Source organism: Condylura cristata, unplaced genomic scaffold (assembly GCF_000260355.1).
Source record: "Condylura cristata isolate star-nosed mole 26May11 unplaced genomic scaffold, ConCri1.0 scaffold00022, whole genome shotgun sequence".
In the NCBI taxonomy this organism is placed as follows: Eukaryota; Metazoa; Chordata; class Mammalia; order Eulipotyphla; family Talpidae; genus Condylura; species Condylura cristata.
Genome location: NW_004567123.1, coordinates 13,426,409 through 13,448,609, shown reverse-complemented (window position 1 = coordinate 13,448,609; position 22,201 = coordinate 13,426,409). Strand labels below are relative to the sequence as shown.

General features: G+C 36.7%; 1 protein-coding gene across 2 annotated transcripts in view; it reads left to right on the top strand.

The window, feature by feature from the left end:
- Window positions 1–22,201, top strand: part of PLCB1 (phospholipase C, beta 1 (phosphoinositide-specific)) — a 591,356-nt gene that overhangs the window by 407,365 nt on the left and 161,790 nt on the right. For both annotated transcript variants that reach the window (XM_004687179.2, XM_004687180.2), the window contains exon 10: window positions 17,465–17,611. In XM_004687179.2, coding sequence (XP_004687236.1) covers window positions 17,465–17,611 — 147 coding nt within the window. The remainder of the gene's footprint in view (window positions 1–17,464; window positions 17,612–22,201) is intronic.

Below are 22,201 nucleotides of genomic sequence, written 5' to 3'. Positions count from 1 at the left end.
TTTTTAATCACTTTTTAAAGTTTTATAAGGTGTACTATAGAAAAGCTTCCCTGTTTTGTTGCAATTAAATCATAAAAAATGCCACTATATAAATCTTTCAGTATTTGATCAATATTCACTGAATTTGAAGTATAATAGTTTAAATGAATTCAAAATGAATAATGGCAAAGCAATTTGGCTTTAAGCACAGCATATAGAAATATAAATATAGCAAGCATTTCTACTTCAAATAAACCCAAATTAACAGTGATTACATTAGTATAAATAACTAAAGTGCACTTTCAATATTGTTTTATTTTAAAATGCTCATAAAACTGGGCTATATTTTTTTTCACTGTTGTCAATAGCAAGAAACACTCAGAATTTGATAGATTGCTTACTGGGCTTGGGAATCTTGTAACCTATAGTACAGGTGGCTCTTCAGATGAAAGAAAGGAAAGAAACAATCGAAACTGAAATATCAAAAGGAATTTACTAATACATATAGGGAAATGGTCAAGGTGTTAATGACTTAAAGCATGATTGCATCTAGGGCTCAAATGATGTCATCTGAAATTGCCTTTCTTCATGCACCATCATTTTCTCTGTACTAGTTGTGATTATTGGGATGAGAAGAAAACCAGCAGCAGTAGCAGGCCTATCAACTCAACCAACGTCAGGAGAATATAAAATGTGTTTTACTCGTAATTCTATTAAAAGTTCCTCAGACTTGGGGCCCTCCCTGGTAGCACAGAGGGTTAAAGCAGAGCACTATGAAGCTATTGCAGCCACTGCAGCACGAGTTTGATTCCTGGCCAGGGAGATGACCTACATGGCATGGCAGACCTCTCCTGACATGCTCGCTGTTCCCCTCAGCAGTGCATTTCAATCCATCTGCCTGTTCTGTTCCTCATTCTGTCTCTAGTGAATCCTCTTCACCCCCACACCTCTGGCCTGTACCCCGTTATCTTTAAAAAAAAAATCCCCATACTTGCACCTACCCCCACTCCTGTACTTGTATCACTGTCACCTCAGTGTGGAATGTAGTATTTGGACAGATTTAGCTCCCATGACTTTCTCTACCCCCATTGAGCAATTAACTACCTGAAGTTTGTGGATTTGTTAATAGCAGAGAGGTTGTTTCTCAAATTGACCAAGAATGTGCTTCTTAGAAGAAGGTAAGGTGATCACTCTGCAGATAAAAACTGTAAACATATCCCATTAAAACCAGGTTAGATATTAACAACTCATCATCACTGCTTTTCGTATCTTAGGAAGACATTTGACCTTTTGCCACTTCTACCTTCTACCTTTCTCATCATTGAAAACATTTTCTGAGAATTCCTACAAAATAAGCTACTTACAATAAGAAGTTTGGATATAATTGTTTACCACTAAGCCTTTGTCAACCTGAACTAATGAAAAGTGATCACTTACTTCAATATTTAAAAGTGGAATCTTCAACAGTATTTCAAATGTTTATGAGTCAGGAGATAAAATTTAAACTTTATTCCAGAAGAGTTCCTGAGGGTTTCTATATCTCAGGTAGCACACTGTTTAACTAAATACAATTAAGAGTGTTAAAAGAATCTGGTGTTGAATTTGAAATTATGGCATGTAGCTAAACACACATTCATTTTTGAGTTAATCATTCTTTTTGATTTTTTATTAAAATACAATTAGAATTACCATTTAAAATAGAAATATTTATACTGAAATCTTATTACATCATTATTTAATTTTTCTAACAGATTATTTTAAATAATTATTTCGAAGGTGAAAATTTTTTGCCAGTACCATTCCTCTTTATTAGGTAGTTCTGTTTTGTTTTTAAAGATTTATTTATAATTTATGCATACAGAACTGGGGTACAAGCCCGAGGTGCAGGGGCAGTGAGAGGATTCACCAGAGACAGAGTAGGGAGCAGAACAGGCAGAATGACAAGTTACACTGCTGAGGGAAGCAGTGGGCGGGTCAGGAGAGGTCTGCTGGGCCATGCGGATCACCTCCTGGCCGGGGATCCAACTTACACTGAAGTGACTGCAGCTGGCTTGCAGTGCTGTGTCTTAACCCATTGCGCCACGGGGAAGGCCCAGGTTTTTTTGGTTTTGTTTTTATTTCTAGTTTTGTTTTTTTAATGATACTTTTATAATCTCTTTTGTGCATCCTTGAGAGGTCAAGTAGGCCATAATTAAAGAAAAAGGCTAGCCCAGTATTCTAGTGAAGCCATTTAACCTCAAGCAAGTGACTTTACTTGAAGTTGGGTTCCTTACCTGGAAAATGGCCTAACACCAACACTGGCAAACATCTGTTCTCTTTCCCTGTGCCTTGGCAGTCACTACCCTAAAACTGTCAACAGCATCTTAAATCTCCTAGGACATTCTCTTAGCCTAACTGCAGCCCATCCAGCAATGCTTAGGAATTTATGACCTCATGAGTAGTCAGAAGGTTAAACATTTCTCCTACAGCCCTTTTTGTGAGACAGGTTGGATACATGTGCTCCATCCTCAGGCTCCCCAGTGGGGCTGAGTCCTAGCTTCCCACAACTGTGGTCTGCTTGATCACATTCCCTTTATTAACTGACTCCTTCTCTTCTCACATCCCCACTTCCCTACTATTATTTCCTTGGTTACCTCCCAGTAAGCTATGTGCAGTCCAACACAAAGCCTCCTTTTCCCCGTTTTTCCTTTTTTTATTGAAGTAATGTTATATAAGTATCCGAATTGCATCATTAATAAAATTTACTTCAAACTAAGAAAGGCAATTCTCTATAAATGATTGTAACAAAATCAAAAGTGAGGAATAGGTAAGGTCTGAGTAGCTGGACATTGAAAGGAAAAACAGTGGAAAGGGGCCCTGTCCATGGCCCATGCCTTCCAAGCTGTCAAAGCTCTAGCTCAGTTGTTACCATTCATGAAAATCTGGCCAATAGTCTCAAATCATGGGCCCTCATGTCTGCCAGAGACTTAACCATTTAGCCCAAACTCTAAGGCCATTGATGTGACAGTATTGACACCTGGCCCATTGTCCTGTATCTCGGCATGGAGTATTGCCCACGACTCCCACTTCAGGTGCTCCATCAAGACTTGCTGAGAACAAAGATGTAATGCTGCTCTATAGAAGTTAGCAACTGGCATTCCTAGCAGTGGTTTTCATGCTTGTCTTTGATATGGCATCCTTTTATTTTGTGTTTGCTTCTTCTAACAAAATATCATAAGAAAGACCAATGTGTAGAGAAACTAAAAGCACTATTTGTAATGACTAGAGGGGAGTTTGGAGTTTAGCTAGTGAGCTCACCCCTTTCTGTTTCTTCTTTTGCCCCTTCTCATTCTCTGCAGGCACTTCTGACACAGCCGCAGGATATTTAGGAAGTTTGGTTTAAAAACCACTCATCTAGAAGAAATATTGACTGTTTTAAAGATCTGCTTCACAATTAAGGTGTCATCCTTTTAAATTTTTTTTTGTAGATTCCCTGTGTAATAATACAAGAAATAAAAAAGCATTAATCAATGATTAAAGTCAACTCAAATGAGATAGATTTTCTACCCAAAAGACAAAGACAGTTGAAAACTATATGATGTAGTCAATTCTTTATATTCTTTAATTAAGTTACAACATTAAGAATGCTGCCCAAGACTAGTGCCTTATTAATTATGATCTCATTTAAATTCTACTTACTGACTTTCTAGCCTCTAAGGAAGGTTACAGAAGAATGACGCTCCCCTCTGTGAGTATATCCCAAGCTCCTCTTAACTTGGTGCTTGCTATGTCTGTAAACTTCTCTGAAGTATTTTAGACTATTAACAAAAATATTTTTTCAAGGTAGCCATTGTGAGTCCATTGTTCATTAGTTGCTAACTTCCTTTGCTTTCCCTTCTTAATGTTAAATTTCCTCCTTTCCCAGGAGGCAGGAATTGAGCCTGAGGAGAGACAAATGCCTGGTCCTTGAGTTCTATTTCTTTTCTCCACCAGTCTTTCTTTCAATGAAGTCAAAATCTGCATAGAAAAACAACTCTAGCCAGAATATCACAATCATGTCCATTCATAGATGAAATCGCCCTTGTTCAGAAAATAACCAGTCAGGAAAAATAGAAATAGTAAAAGAAATAGTCAAATGCTGGCTTCCAGAGGTAAAGTGAACTGGGTAGCTGAATCCACCCCATTTTATTAAGTCTGCTGACTGGTCATGAAAGCAAATTATCAATGAATAGGGATGACACTATTTTAAAATATTTACCTGAAAGGTAAGAAAGACTTTCAAATGATTTTGTCATTCATCCTCTCTTAACACTCAACCTAGAAAACAAGCCAAAACTCTTTCTTACTGATGTCATTACCACTTGCCTTTGGGGGATTCTTTGACATAGAGAAGAATTCAAGTAAAAAGTATTTGAAAGGTGGTCCATTTAAAACGTGAAAAGAAGTAAAAGAAGACAGGAAATACAAGTGTGTTTAATGAGCTTAGTCCTCGAGCAGACTCTAGAAACCAGTATAGAACACACACCTGAGTTTTCTGATCATGGTCACCATTTGAAGATGCTCTTAGGAAGTGCTAATCTTCAGGTCCTCTCAATCTGCTCTGGATGAAATAGGCCATCAGACAAGATCCACTGATGGAAGTCCAGTCCATTCATGTCTCCTAGGACACTAATAAACTTTGCTATAATGACCTTACCAACAAAACAGTATTCACTATGACCGCAATAGTATAAAAAGATGTCTCCATCTCAGTCTGATACTATTACAAGAATTTCTAGCCTGTCAAAGGAAAGCTCCTCCAATGTGCCTGATGTTCATTGATCTCTTCATCCTGACACATGCCTGATGCTGTTGCATGGACAGATTAATATAACAATTACCATCTAACCTAAGAACTCCATAGAAATGGATCAAAATCAAGATAAAGTCTCTAATTTGAAGGAGACTGTATGTAGTTCAGAGGAGAGATGATAATACAAATAACTTTAATACAAGATACAGTGTAATACATATCTGTTCACTCATCTACCAAGTATCAATTGAATGTCTTTTGTATGTCAAAGTTAGGTGTCATTATTAATTTAATATAAACTACAGGTACACAGAAAGCCATGATGACTGAGTTAATCAGCAAAGACATTTGAGAAGAGCACGCAAACATTTATTGAACATTGTTAGGTGGAATTATGGACTTGTGTTTGTGTGTAGTTATGGTAAAAGAGCAGCTTTTGCAATCAGGGTAGAATAATAATAAATGAGGCTTTTCAATTTAAGATAAAATAGCAACACATGAAAACATATATAGCATATACTACACTTCCAGGATAGAAAAGAAATTAATAAAATAGATAAAGAAATCAGCCAAGTTCATAGGTTATATACCAGAAAACACTGTTAGCTGGAAAATTCACTTGGAAAGTTTGTGCCCAAGAAAATATAATTTTAAAAGGAACATTTAGCAGGTTCTCTTTAAAAATATATAAGTAGACTTCGGTGAGCCATGGGAGATAAAGCCCTCTGTACTTAGTATCTCTGAGCTAGTCTAATAGAACTCAGAGAGGTCACACACCAGGTCTAAACATGCGCCAAGGAAACTGCTTCTCAGAACTGAGCTCGGAAGTGATATCAGAAGCTGCTAAGCTATTGAACCAGTAGCATTTCAGCAGGCCCTGGTATCATCACATAAAGAGTGGAGATTGAATATTGATGATGAATGGATTTTCAGCCACCTCATTCCAGTGCCATCCAGACAGTTGATTGCCAGATACTGCCTTATCGCCACTTGGCTCCATCCAATGAGTCTGGTGGCCATTCTATCTGTTAGGCACTTTCTCCAGTTTACTCGCCTCAAATATGTGATGACTGTGGAATTTTAGACCATCTGTCTTCCAAAGCTGAATTTGTTGAGATTTCTCTGAGCTTCCGGGCTTTGAAAGATATTATTTGCATGTGTTTATCTAATTTTCTTTTTTTAAGCCAACCTGCATATTTTTTGCAAAACCCACAAAACAATGCTGCATCTTCTGTTTTGCATTTCTCTTGTACTCACTGTTGGCATAACATGTTTTCTGTGGTATTTTCTTTTTTCTATAGAAGTTAAACTCATGGGTTGGAGAATAAAAATTCAGAAGGATGCCTTGAAATGACTTGCAGAGATTAGAATATAAATGAAATCTGGAAGAGAATTTTAGACCTTGATAGACAAATCCAAATCAAAAAGTTAATCCTCAGGCTCTGCCAGATGGGTCATTTGTCCTGCCTAAACCCAGCTTCTTTTAACAGAAAGATTAAGGTAACACATTTTAGAGAGATAAGTAAATCAGGAGGGGGAAAAAAAAAACCCTCTTCTGTGTTCACATTCAGACCTATTTTTGAGAATAATCCTGGGTGCCCAGATTGAAGCCAACTGCCGTAGAGACAAAACACTTTCCTTCTTCATCCCTGCCTTTCTTACACTCCATTACTGGGAAAGTTACTTGGTTGATTCCCACGGACTCCCCACCAGCTGTCTTTCCTTTGCCCTGGGGTCCGAATCTCATCCTAAGTACCCCTGAACATCAGACAAGCTGCTATCATCTTTACCACTCAGTTTACTCAACTGAAAATGGGAATCAAAGGGGACATCTTATCGAATTTCTGGAATGTAGTTAGCACTAAAGTAGTGTTAACTCTCTGATGGTGATCATCAAAAAGCAGGCAGCAGCATTCTAATTTACCTTCTCCTAGTACTAGATTATGTGTGGCAAGGTGCAGAATGGTTAATGGCATGGAACACAGCCCCTGATTACTGAGCTTAAGTCCTAATTATCCGCTTATGAGTTGTATGTGAGTTTGTGCCAGTTATTACTTGGCTTAGGTTTCTCATCCATACAATAGGTATCGTAGTAGTACCCAACTCGTGAGTTAAGAGAATAAAGAAAGTTAATATTTTCTTATAGTAAACAGTATATAAAAGTTTGTCAAATAATACACTGGAAGTAGATTAAATTCGTAAATCTCTTCAAAGCCTGGCTGTTTTCCTTTCTGCCTTCCCTATCCTGCTTGCACTTATTCAATATATTTCTTTTAAAGTCAGAAGCCATTATTTTTCTTTTAAAAAGTACTGTGTTTATAAACACAGATTCATTTTCTTTCCTTAGCCCTCCATGACATTATTTTACTTTTCTTTAGCACTTCCTTGCTGCTGCCTTACATCTACTTTTAGGACTAACTCGGGAGCAATTCCATATCAGTGCTTTGATGCCATGATGGGGTCATTTCCAAGGTAACCATCCTGCTAAAAAAACACACATACTAAACAGGAAAGAGCCCAACTGGTGAACTTTTGAGGCACATTAGTAATATGCCATGAATTCTACTTCAAGATTAGCTTCTAGCCATGCCCTGCTATGCTGCTTCTCCTTCCCTGGTGAAGTTATCAGAGAGTGAAGTGCTAAGGACCCACCACCAAACTCAGAAGTTTCAGTGCAATAAGCGATGAAGAACATTTGTGTTTCACAAACTGAGCAGCAGTGACTTCCACAAAACTTCTAAATGGAAGGTGAAGGGCCTGTGGATTTATTTCAGATACACTTTTTTGGGATTTTGAAAAAGATTATATGGGTTCTGAACAAAGAAATTTAGAAAGGGTATGGGCAGGACAGGTGACTTAATAAATGTACAATGTAATGAAATAAAATCTTCTCTTGTTTAGGGGCTGATTTCCCCCCTATTATGAATTATCCTAGTTCTCTCATCTATTTCAATGTATTTAGACTTTAAGGCTTAAACATAAATGCTTCTTCCGGGGACTAGGCAGAGTAAGGGCATAAAGAAAAACCTTTCAGTGTCTCCAAGAATTTGTTTGGAACTCAACTCTCCATTGTAATCTCCACAGTCACTAAGTCTACTTGTTGACCATCATCAGTCAAAGCTGGACCAGACACCTTGGTGTGGTTTTCTGAGTTGCCATTTCTTTCATGTTTTTGTCTTAACCTTTCTTTTGCAGTGTTATCTAAGCTATACTCAGAATTTTCATTTTCAGGTCTCTATGATACTAATTGGATTGAATACTAATTTAGTTGCTAACATGAATGACAAAACCTTTCATGAGATGTGCTATCACATCAATGTTAATAATTGTAGGATCCAATATTCATTTTTTCACCTAATGTTTACTGAGCATTTCTATGACAGGTCCTGTGTTCTGAAGCTTAACAGTAAAGTTACAGAAGTGCTGTCTGCTAGCTGGGCTTCCAATTACTGGAAACTCTTTGCTGGGAGATTTTGTTGTTCTTCTTGTTCTTGTCTTGGCTCTCAGAGACTCCTCTTGCTGAGTATGTGACAGCCAAAAGTACTGAGGAATTAGTCCTGTAGACCTCAGCTAGTGACTGATAGGACTTAATGGATAAATAGTCTAGCTCCCTTTTCCCTAAAATGGGATAACCCTCAAGTCCATGTTCTTCCCTATTTCCTAGAGAGATTAAATTTTAGTTGCCTAGAGCCATGATTGTTTGATAATTCATCATCATTGACTGCCTTCCTTATCCCTCCATACCATTGTTTCTAATAAACTATTCCCCAACTTCTGGTCTCAGAAACGAATCCAACATAATCAAATGAAGACACTTAGTCTTAGCCATCATGAAACTTACAGGAAGAGACCAAAACTAGGAACAGTATAAATTGAAAGATGTCATAAGTGCCTTGGAGAAATAAAAAGTAGTGCGGGAAATAAGAGTGTTAGCTACTTACATAGGGTAAGATGACTTGGAAAGTCTTTGTATTATCTGCTGATTAAATAAAGTCAAGAGGGCTATATCCCATGAATGGGAATTAGACAAATACTAGGGAAGTTGAACATCTCACCCTTTTGGTCCTGAGAAAACCAAATACCATTTTAACTCAGTCATGAGTAACTTGGAAAATCAGTACATTGACAATTTCTCATACATAAGTATTCTACAAAAACTGTATTGTGAGATAGGCAAGAAAAACCAAAGGGTCCAAGCAAGTTCACCCCTAATAAGTATCTGACACCTCAGGCTACTCCTTTAACTCTGACTACATCACCCCTGGGAAAAGATGCAGCAAGGGAAACCTGAAAGTGGAATATCTAAGTAGTGACATCTGTGTTGAGGGATTACGACCTGCATATTTTACATTAGAAAAATATAAATAGAAGGAACCCATGCTAAATCCCTAACCAGGGAAAGCAGTCCTGTGAAAGACCTTCACTTCATCCATATGATTTCATTTTACCTGAATATGCTGGATAAAAGTCTAAAGCATATGAAATCTGACTTTTTAAAATTTAATCATCAAAAATTCTGCAGTCTAGTGTAGTGGAAAAACTATGGAAAATCAAGACAAGTAGACTGAATATAACCACCTAAATAAACTTCAAGGAAACCACAGTAAAGTTGCATTAAGAGAGGTATTTTAAAGCATAATCTAGCAAGGGTTCGGATAATAAAATAAGAGACACCCTTATATAATATTGGTAACCACCTGTATGTTTTCAGCTCTAACAGTTTTGAGAATACTGGTTATAGATCTGTGGTTTGAAAACCACAGGTTATACTCTGAAAATGTTTAAAGTCACAAAAACTGATAGTATTAGGTTTCTCCGGAAATAACTTTAGAGGTAAAGCCCAACATAAGAAGGATTGACTGAGAGCCGTTAAAGGAATAGTGAGAGCTTCTACTGGAGAGATGACTACTAGTTTATTTAATAGAGATAAGAAAACAAAGGGTCTCGTGACACAATCCCTGGTGAAAATAGGGCTACAACTTTGACAATGAGAAAATAAAACAATTATAAGCATGCTGAGATGCCCAGCCTTCTTCCCCATTTGGCACAAATGCAGGTATACATATATGTGTCTGTACATATATATGATAGTCTTAGAAAGATAGCAGAACATACTACACTACTGAAAAAGAACAGAATCCTTTTTTATAGAAATGTCAGAGAATATTACCTGATTCTTATAGGTTCTAAAGTTAACAGAAAAAGAAAAATATTCAAAGATTTGTAGCTAAAGTTTAGGAAATCTCCCAGAAGTTAGAGAAAATAAATAAAATTTAATAATTGTAGTGATAGTATATACAAATTTAATATAGTATAAATTTAATATGACTAAATAATATTCCAGAAAGAAACAATGGAGGAAATTATCTTGGAGATAATGCATGGTTTTTTCCCAAATAAAAGGATAATAGCTTTTATACTGAAACAACTCAAAGAACGCCCATCACAGGGTATAAAAATAAACCTATGCTAAAGCATATTATTTTGAAACTCAGAAACTGAGACTCAAGAAACTGAGACTAAATAAGATACAGTAAATTAGCAGCAACAATTATATATGTGTGTATATATATATATATGTACATATATATATATATATAAAAGGTTATGTGATCTGTTTTTAGAATGATGAATCAGTAAGTCTTCAAACCTCTTAATAACTACTGTAGGAGCTAAAAGACTATGAAGCACATTTTCCTACAAAAATCTAAAAGATTTCCAATATAGAATATTATATCCAGATAAGCTATCAAGTTATTCCATTGTCATTAATCCCATTTTAGATGTATAAGGCCTAAAAACTTAGCAATCACGAGCCCTAGCTAAGAAATTTGGTGAGATACATTCCCCCATTAAAAAGAAAAAGCTAACCATGAGAGAGAAATACATGCTACACAAAAAAAATAAGGTTCAACAAAGTGAAAGAAATAGAAATTGATTAGTCTGTATCAGAGTAGGTCATTTTTCAAGTAAATAAAACTTGGAATACACTGTGTTTTATTATATTATTAAGAGGTTCAGAAATCTAGTGAGAAGTTTTTAAGCATGCTGAGTCCAGCCTTCTTCCCCATTAAGCTCTAGAATGCTGGTATACATATATGTGCCTGTACATATAGGTGATAGTCTTAGAAAGATAGCAGGGCATATTACATGACCAGAAAAGAACAGAATGCTTTTTAAAAGAAATTCCAAAGGACATTAACTGATACTTTTGGATTGGATATGTGCAAATAAATTAAGTGAAAAAATAGGCAATTAATTGGCTACAAAGAAAATTTAAAAATTGAACTTAAAAAAATATAAGGAAATATGATCACTAAAATATAAATATAATATAAATATAGATAATATTTATCTATTCATGTATTCTTGTTTTTATCACGCTATTTGCTGTCATTTCCAAGATCATGATATAACTAACTCTAAAAAGTGCATTCATTTAAGTGAAGAAAAATAATCACCAGCTTACCCAAGGTACAACAGAATACATAGTCATGATAATATAATCAGTATAACTAAATTATGATTGAATACTGATCTAACTAAATTATAAATATCCCAGAAGGATGGGAAGTATGCGTATATGTACTGTGGGAGAAAGAGAAGAAAGGGTATAGCCTCATCATCCATGGTGGGAATTAGCAATACAAGCACATGATTTTGAAGTATAGACTGCAAAAAAAACTTAACATAAAAGATGTAGAGCCATTTCCTTCTAATCAAAGAGAAATGAGAGCATGTTTTTATGAAGTTCTAGGTAGCAACTATATTTATAGTTCTAAATATATAAAATTGCTCCAGTCGGTCACTTCAGGACCACAGTGTTTTCCTCCTGATCATCTGCAGTAGCAGCTGTACATTAAAAGCAACTAAGACGGTGGGTTCTTGCTCCCTTCTGACTCCTTGCTTCCGAATTCAACCTACAGCAATTAGAACTGGACAACTTTTCCTCCATCTATTGCAGACTTGGGAAGCAGAAAAGTGAAAGAGAAATGGGGTAGATTGAACCAATAGTTGGTCTTCTCTGACAATTCCTGAAAGTTGCATCTTCAAAAAGCCAGAAGGTGTATTTGACCAGCATAAAGTCAATGCTTGTCTTTTAATGTGGCAGTCTGCAGACTCCAAACTCCTTTACTACATAGGCATTAGAACACTAGACTAAATGAACAGAAATTTGAAGTGCATATCAAAAGGCATGAAGAAGGAATTTTATTTGCTATGTTTTAAGTTTGCAGAGGTTAGAACTCTAATGAACACATCTTTTGCTATTCTCAAACCTAACCCTGAGAATTGGTCCATCCACAACCACCAACAATAAATGACTTAGTTCTGTTCCTATAGTGCCTTTCATTCTTCATTCTTAATTGGTTCTGAAGTATATAGGGTGACTCCAGGTGAGAGAAAGCACTGGAGCAACTGCTACCCCAGTAAATAGTCAAAGGTCTTTGCATGCACTTGTAAGCATGAAATACATCCAGCTGAGCATCAGTGATATACCCATAGTTCCCATCCTTTTGAAACATCACAGTAGAACATGTCAGACTGATATGTTTCAGGAGAGCCACATGGAGCTTCCATCATTAGCAAAGCCAGAGAGATAGAGAGAGAACAGAAGGAGACAGAGACACAAGTGCTGCCTACGGCATTTGTGCAAAATGTTGTGGCATTTGAGTTTCTTTGTAGCAAAGATATTGCTGAAGATTGACTTGACAGATATGTGTCCACTGGTGACTTTTACTTTGTCATCTACATTCTTCTTGTGTCTGAAAATTTTTGTTCCCCATTAAAGGTGAGGTATTTTCAATTTTGTACCATCAGTTTCTTTTATCATTAAAGAGCAGAGATGCTTTTGAATGTAAGCTTCATAGAGCAATGTTTTTTCGATTTTTTTTAAAGATTTATTTATTTATGCATACAGAACTGGGGAACAAGCCAGAGGTGCAGGGGCAGTGAGAGGCTTCGCCAGAGACAGAGCAGGGAGCAGAACAGGCAGATTGAGGAAGTACACTGCTAAGGGGAGCAGTGGGCAGGTCAGTAAAGGTCTGTCGTGCCATGTGGATCACCTCCGGCTGGGGATCGAACTTGCACTGAAGTGGCTGCAGCTAGCTTGCAGTGCTGCGTCCTAACCTATTGTGCCACCAGGAAGGGCCTATTTCTTCCATCTTTAAGGAATTTATAGTCTTCCCATCTTAATTGGTTCATTACTTAATATAGGTGTCATTATATGAGTGAAATCTACAATTGAAAGTGTATCAATCAATCATTAAGGAAAGTGTAAGAGGCTTTATCTGCAGCCTTTGTCTACTGTCCTTATTCTTCTAAACTCTACTTCCTGATGATTCTGTTTCAGAAAAGTATAGCATTGTTTCTTATTGTGGTTTGATGTTTCATAATCCATGCTAATATGGAACATTTTATTAAATTTAGTTATTAATCATCCAAATTTGTTCAAACCACTTGAATTCATAAACTTTTGGCATTAAAGGAGACTTAAGAGTCTCTAATTTATTCATCCAGTGGTTGAGGAATTTGTCACTGATCAGTTAAAGTGCTGACAGAAATGGAAGGAAGTTTCTTGTGCTTTTAGTAATCTATTTAGAAAAGCAGTTTTTTCTCTACTCCTCAAGGTTTTTCACTCTTCTCTGCTCCTCAGTGGACCAGAAAAAAAATACATAAGCAGTTTTGCAAAAAAAGGTGCAAGGTTGATGGAAATGGACGATGCATTTAAGTCAACAGCACAGCAAATATTCCAACTGTAGTTTATATACAACAAAATATTCTGTTTTCTGTCCCAAATCCTTCATTAGTCAGAACTAATTTTTAGTACAAACATCGGCACTTTTACAAATGAACTCTGATCCTTTAGCGGACCACTCCTTATCCTTACATTTTCATTTGTTTTTCTTGACTTTGACACCTAACTTGTGTTTGTTTGTTTGTTTTTACCAATTTTTATCTGTTTTATCCTAAAATTATGTTAAACCTTTGACTCTTATGAAATAATAAAGGTAGAGAAGATAACCCAAAGGTTATGTTTAATTCATCTGTAGTATATTAACCAGCTTTGTTTTAAATTCAGCTGTATTTTTTCTGGGTTTGAAGTTGATAATCTTTATCAACACAAGTTTCCAGAAGGCACTAGAGGGAACAAATGGGATTGTTACTAACGTTAAAAATCAATTATTTTTGCCATGTTGGCATATGCTTTGCTTTCATTTTTTTTTTTTTTATGGTTGCTGATGGTACCAAAGAATATTCATTTCTGTGAGCACAAACTAATACCTTCAAGGTCAAATCCAGTATCAAAAAAATTGTATACTTAGTCATATAATATATTACTTCTGCCATTTTCATACCTATGAAAGTAGACATATGCAAGTTTTGTGTACTCCATAGCTCCTGGTTATACACATTATTAGAACCTCAGAGGCCTATTTGCTATGACATCCCATTGCTCTCCTTTGCTAGTACCTACAGATTCTGTACCTGTCCAAGGAATAACTAGTTAGGGATTAAGCTATATGAAATTGTCATTTGCATAGGTTAAAAAAGCCACCAAATATTACCCATTTCATATTGTTCAATCAGATTAAGAAATCAAACAAAATTATGCTATCCTGGTGTTCTATTTCAAATCAGTTTATTTTCCATTTTGAATCACTAATTATTGAAAAGGAAGTTTGATTTAAAAACTATTGTACATAAAGCATTGTGCTAAATTCCAGGGGTGAAAAAGATATAAATATACCTTGCTTGAGGAGTTCATGATTGGTTTTTCAAGTGTGAATGGTTGGTTGTATTTGCTGTGAGCTTGTGAGTTTATTGAAGTCAAAGGCTGTATTTGATTGTACTTTAACTTTCTGTGCATTTATCACATAGTAGATAATCAGTGAATGTGTGTTTATTTTGTTTAAAGTACGGGAAGAAGGAATGCAAAGAGGAAAACTAATCTGAGAAGAATCTGATAAGATGAACTTGTCACAGGAAACAGGAAAGACTGAAGAAATTAGTTTTTTCTTTATAATTTACCTCCAAATTAGTTTTCTATACCAAAATATTTTTAAACTTATCAGTTGAAATACTTCTTTTTCTAACAGACATTGAGTTTGGTTTGTTTGCAGAAATTGGGACCAGTCTGCAATAATAAATGTAACCCACTGAAAATAAAATAAAATAAAATAGGGCCCTCCCTGATGGCGCAGCGGGTTAAAGCACAGCACTAAGAAGCTAAAGCCACTTCCTCATGAGTTCGATCCCAGCCTGCCCCGGAGGAGATCCACATGGTGTGGCAGACCTCTCCTGGCCTGCCCGCTGCTCCCCTCAGCAGTGTATTTCGCCAGTCTGCCTGTTCTGCTCTCCGCTCTGTCTCTGGTGAATCCTCTCACCCTCCACATCTCTGGCCTGTACTCCAGTTCCATATGAATAAATAAATAAATCTTTAAAAATATATAATAAATAAAATAAAATAAACTTCAAAGTCAATAACCAAATTGTTCTCATCAATGATCACTTTGTTCAGTGAAGGTTATTTCAAGGTATGAACTATGACATTTATTAAAAATTGGTCACGCAGCATGGCAAATGAGAACTTTGATGTCATATTTCTCATTCCTACTGCATAGATACCTCTTAGCACTTCTTTTTATCATTATTAAGATTACTAAAGTATGTGTTCAAGTTGATTTAAGGTGTTCATAGTACAATTGTTCCTATTCAAAAGCTTCTTGAAAAATCTTTTAAAATATTTTACTTATTTATTTTGCATAGACTTGGGGTGCAGGCCAAAGGTGCAGGGTGTAAGGGATTTACCAGAGACAGTGGGGAGCAGAACTGCCTTATTTACTGAATACACTGCTAATGGGAGAGGCAGGCAGTCCACAGAGGTCTGGCTCCCCTGCCAGGGATCAAACTCTGGCCTTCCTGATGGGCCTTTGTCATGGTAGTGCTGAGACTTAACCTGGTGGCCCAGGGAGAACCAAAAATATTTCTTAATACAGTTCAGCTCCATTCATCAAGAACCAATAACCAAATTTCTGTTTACATTTGAAAGTATAAAAGTCATTTTGGAAAAATGACTGGAAAAACAGTCATTCTGAGAATTTTACAAGATATGAAAGAGTAGCTAAAGTAACAGTCAATAGTGTGTAATAGGCTTGCCATTTACAGATACATACCACATACTAGTTAAGAATAAAAAATATGCTCAAATTAACAAAAGTTAGAATTATTAGATATAATACTTTTACCTATGAGCATTTAATGTAGGAGTGAAAAGAAGGAAAATCATAGGTAAAAGAGTAAATTGCTAGGACTTTAACAGAAAGCAAATTGGTTATGTACACTAAACCCTCAAAAATTTGCAGTCCTTGAATCCTTGAACCAGCAATTCTATTTCAGGAAATTCATCCTAAGCAGATAATCAACAGTTTATTCAAAGATTTAGTATTCATTGCAGTGGCATTTACACATGAAAAAGTAAAACAACATTAATGTACAGTGATAATGGAATAATACTTAGTCATGTTAAGCTACTACATATTTTGAGTGTTTAAAACAAATACTGTATTTTATATGATATCAGTAAACATTTATCTGTATTTATATTCAGTGGTCAAAATATATACTTCCTTCATACATAGGAGGTCACTAAATCATATATATATATACACACACACACACACACACACACACGCACACAGACACAATTACACCATCATAAAGCAATCATACAATCACACACACTTTTTTTTTTTTCTGGAAGTGCGCACACCAGGATTTTAACATAAGTTACCTCTGAAATAGGAGTCAGACATTTCAGAAACGGTTTTAATTTTCCTCCCTGCTCATCTCATTTGTTCATTTTTCTTTAGTGAACAAAGGTCACACTTATAGCAGTACAAAAATTACAAAGAAAAGTTAATTGTTAAGATCCAACTTTTACTGAAAAGGTCTTCCTTTCCCACAGATCTACAGATGTTGTATGTGTGTATTCTTTTCTATGCCTGTTTGTGTGATTATTAAGATTGAGAAATATTCTGTGATGATGGGCAAAAATAATTGGGTTGTACCTTCCTAAGTAGTCTAAAAGATTACTATGACAAATAATTACCTCAGTATATAGCATTAGTCACTTCAGAAACATTGCAACAAAAAAAAAAAATAAATATAATCCTAGTAAACTAAATTTAAAAGTAGGTCGGGGAACTCTTTGGTAGCACAGGGATTAAAGTCTTAGTGCTATAAAGCTGTCATGGCATGAGTTTGATCCCCGGCCAGGGAGCTAACCAATATGGTGCAACAGACCTCTCCTGTCTCACCCGCTGCTCCCCTCAGCAGTGTATTTCAGATCCACCTGTTCTGTGCCCCACTCTGTCTCTGGTAAATCGCTTACCCTTCTGCACCTCGGACCTGCACCTCAGTATTTATATGCATACACATTTTTTTTTAATGGCACTTGGGTTTTTACCTCATTTGGATGTCAGTGAGGTTCATGTTACTAAGTTTTCTTCTATAATATCTGTGGCATTTGAAAATAGTTGTAGTGTAATAGCATTATTGTAAGGTAATGCTTATCTACATTAAATTGCAACTGTAGCTACTGTCTTCTACCATAGATGCTCCCAGAGTTTTCGCGGGGAAAAATTGAATTCACATGATACCTGCAAGCTACACAAAGAATACATTCACATTCTTTTTAATGTTTATTCCTTCCAGGACAGATATCAGTGGATGGATTTATGCGCTACCTGAGTGGAGAAGAAAACGGAGTCGTTTCACCTGAGAAACTGGATTTGAATGAAGATATGTCACAGCCTCTTTCTCACTATTTCATTAATTCCTCACACAACACCTACCTCACAGGTACAACATTTACTTCTTTGTAGTTTCTTTTCTGTGAATTCCTTCTGAGAACTGGGGTTCCATAACCGGAAGATTCAGCCCCAGGTGGTCCTCACGCTTATGAAACAGTATCGTTTCTTCCCAACCTATATCTTTAAGGTGTAAAGTCTTAAAATTTATCCAAGCCTGATACCTTCAGACCAATGGAAATTTTGTGTAACTAAATTTGTTCCCCGATGAATTTGAAGCCCTTTCAAATTGATCTTATTTCCAAACTCTCTTCATCTTCAGGAAAGTTCTGAAGCCCTTAATAATGTTTGCACAAGGCAAACTGCTAATTTTGCTCAGTTGGAACAAGGCTTTAGATATAAGAAAGTTTGCATGGCAACCTATAATTTGTTGTAAATACTAAAGGAAAATAAAAGTAACATGTTCCTTAATTTGATCTCATATTGAGTATTGCCATGGTTTTATAGATCATAAATAGAAAATAATAAAATATATATGTACATATGTATTCACAAGTATATTAATCCAACATAATTTAGAATTAAGCATTGTAATAAATTCAGTATTTACTTATCTAAAAAAAATTTATAAACATAAGCATTTGTTCCAGAATATTTTTTCTGTGGCAGATCTCTAATTATCAGCCTTAAACATTTTTTTAAGGTTTTTTTTAAGATTATTTTATTTATTTATGCATTCAGAATGGGAGTACAGACCAGAGGTGCAGAGGCAGTGAGAGGACTCACCAGAGACAAAGTGGGGAGTAGAACAGGCAGATGGGTGAAGAACACTGCTGAGTGGAGCAGCAGGTGGGTCAGGAGAGGTCTGCATACCATGTGGGTCACCTCCAGGCTGGGGGATTGAGTTCTCACTGAAGGGGCCATGGCCAGCTTCAGTAGTTCTGCACCCCAACCCACTGCACCACCAGGGAGGGCCCTCTTAAACTTTTTTTTTTTTTTTTGTAGGAGCCTGCCTGATGGCGTAGGGGTTAAGTCTCAGTGCTATCAATGCTGTGGCCTGAGTTCAATCCCCAGCCAGAGAGCTAATCCAGAGCACAGCAGCCCTTGTCTGTCTCCTCTACCGCTCCCCTCAGCAGTGTATTTCAGTAAATCCATCTGTTCTGCTTCCCACTCTGTCTCTGGTGAAGTCTCTCACCTCCCACACCTCTGGCCTATACCCTTGTTCCTCTATGCTTAAATACATACATATATACATAAACAAATAAATATTTTTAAAAAATTTTTTGTAATTGAAAAAAAAAAAAGCTTTAAAACAACTGTTTCTCTCTCCTACTCCACACATTCCATCATTCAAATGATTGACAGCCCTTAAGACCCACAGTACTACCAAAATCTGGGTTTTCCTTCTTATCTGAGATGTATTGCTCACCGTGCCTTGGGGTAGGTCTTGGTGTGTGTGGCTCATTGTTCAGGACTGTGTGTTTTGTGCCTCATGGTAGATGGCAACAAGCAGTATGCTTATGGCCACAGGGAGATCAGGCACTGGATATTTATGGAGGTGTCCAAGAGAATCCACAGGATTCAGCCTCTGGCAACTAAACTGTTTGTTCTTCCAGATTTCTTAAGGAGATCAAGCCATTTGTTCTTCGATTCCTTAAGGAGATCCATCCTCCAGCAAAAAATGTACATTGTGTTGCTATTGAACAAAACATAGCCCCAGTGTCCATACTTTGTTGGAAAAAAGTGAGGTGAAAAATGAGTCTTGGGAAGAGATAATGAGTAGTCTCCAGATAGCTCAAATGGGTTTCCGCAGATGATTCCTTTTCATCTCTGAGCATCTAGCGAGAATTATATAACTCCCCTTTTACAGTCTGTTGAATTGCAACTTGTTTGTTCTTCATGAAAATTGCATAGCTCTCAAGCTACCAATCATCTGTTTTGTTAGCTGACATTATTTACTAATACAAATTCATGACATATAACTAGATTTACACTGGGCTCATCTTAAGCCCTATACTGTTGACTTCTTGCAACATAACAAATCACTCAAAAACTCAGTGGCATAAAAAGCCACCATTTTATTTTGACCCGTAGTCTGTATGTCAGGAATTCAGACCGGGCACAAGGAGACGACATGACTCTGCTCCCTGAGGTCTTGGGTTTCCAGTGCAGGGTGAATGGCTGTGGTTGCCGAGATCACCTGGAGTCTCCCCCATCTATGTGACTGGCATTTGGGTTGGGATGATATAGTAGCTGGGATTAGATGAAGCTGTCAACCTAGTTGATAAGAAACTTCACCCGTGGCTCCTCACAGCATGGTAGCCCCTAGGTAGAACAAGTTTCCTTGAGAATCAGAAGCCAGAAGCTCAACTGACTTTTTGCTATTAGCCTATGAAATCTTTTTTTTTTTTAAGGATTTATATATTTATTCATACAGAACTGGGGTGCAGGCCAGAGGTACAGGGGTGGTGAGAGCACTCATCAGAGACGGAGTGGGGATCTTCAAAGTACACTGCTGAAGGTAGCAGTGGGCTGGTCAGGGGAGGTCTGCCACACCATGTGGGTCACCTCCAGGGCGGGGGATCGAACTCACACTGCAGTGGCTGCGGCTGGCTTGCAGTGCTGTGCCTTAACCTGCTGTGCCACCAAGGGAGGATCCAGTCTATGAAATCTTATGCTATCACTTCTTCCTTCACAACAGGCACAGACCTATCCAGCTGTCCATGGGAGAAGTATCTGTTTGTTTTTTTATAGCAATTACTACAGATTTATAACTTCAAGAGGAGAAATTTATCTTGGAATTTGTTCATTACAGGCCTACTACAAAATTTTCACCAACTCTCACTCAAATTGATAAATCTTTGTAAAGGATTATTTTCCTTTTGTAGGGCTCTGTATCTTATTTGATACCATTGACTTATCTGGAAGTCTGATGAAACCTATAGAGTATTCTAAGAATAAAGTTAAATGTATAAAATAAAGTACATAGGAAACAAATTCCATTGAAATATTTTTATAAAATAATAAAAACAATTTGTAATAAAATAGATTTTTCTGAAAATCTACACTAGTTTAAATATTAGTTTTATATGTGCAACAATTAGAATATAATAAAAATATCTTGTGATCTCTAATGTTGACAAAATCATAGGCCCTGCTAATACAACTGTAATTTGTAATCTATATTTATAAATGAAAAGAATGCTAACTGTCACATAGAGGTTATTAAAAAGGTAATCTTTTGTCTCATCCGAATTCAAGAGTAAACCTCAAGTAAAGAGTCTATAAATCTTTGACTTGATGGATTCTGAGAAATATAAAAGACCTTGGTGAACTTTCAGTATCATATACTTAAAGCCACAGACTCTTAAAAATACAGAAATATATATCCACTTAGATTTTGGACATTGTATGTGTTTTCATCTACCCATAAGTCACAGTATGCAGTAATTTTAGCAATAGGACTTTTTTTTTTTTTTAGAGATTTATTTATTTATGTATACAAAGCTGGGGTACTGGCCAGAGGAGCAGGGGTTGTGAGAAAATTCACCAGAGACAGAGTGGGGAGCTGAACAGGCATATGGACGAAGTATACTGCTGAGGGGAGCAGCAGGCAGGTCAGAAGAGGTTTGGCGTGCCATTTGGGTCACCTCCAGGGCGGGGATTGAACTCATGCTGAAGTGGCTTCTTAGTGCTACGCTTTAACCCACTGTGCCACCAGGGAGAGCTTCCATAGTACTTTTCAATCCAAAAATACCTTCAACAGATGCATTAGTTTTTAGATTGTTGTATGATAAGCGAATTAGCAATATCAAAACAATTGAATGACAACACTAGCTATATATTCACTCTATTTCATTTTAGAATATATTCAGTTTTCTCTCTCTTGTATTTGTATGGATTTCTTGTTTTCAGTTTTAGCTATATCCATTCAGCCACGGCCACTATTTTCTTTTTGATGTTCAAATTGCCCCAGCTTTCGTTTTTTAGACTGGCTATTATGCCCTCTTGACATGACCCACTGATCTTACAAATGTCCTTGCTTTCTGGCACATAGAGACCTTCCAGATTCACTTTGTTTTCTTCTCCACCACAACATAGAACAGCACTTTTCCCCAATGAGTCCTTGTTCCTTTCATGGGGAAAATTGCATTTGAGTAATGGCACTTTTCGCCTGTGCTATGGAATGTAGCTTCTGAACCACTGCAGTGAACAAAGCAAGAAGAAATACATGTTTTTTCTAGTGAAGGATTGAGTTCACATAAATATCTCCACCCTATCTTTTAATTAAGATTATTTTTCAAACTACCATTTTTTTTTATTCAGGTGATAGTTTATAAAACTACATGATTTAGGGGTATGGGTTCACACCTTTTTGGATGCACTACCACCCCTATTCATCATCAAAGCACAAATAATCCTCCACTGTCACAGCAGGTTCCTCTGCTCACTACACACCAGAGCTGCCCATACCCACAGTTCCACAATCATATTTCTAGGGTTTGTTTTGGTTTAGTTTTTTGTTTGTTTGTTTGTTTTTAAGATTTATTTATTTGTACATACAGAACTGGGGTACAGGTTAGAGACTCAGGGGCGGCGAGAGGCTTCACCAGAGACAGAGTGGGGAGCAGAACAGGCAGAT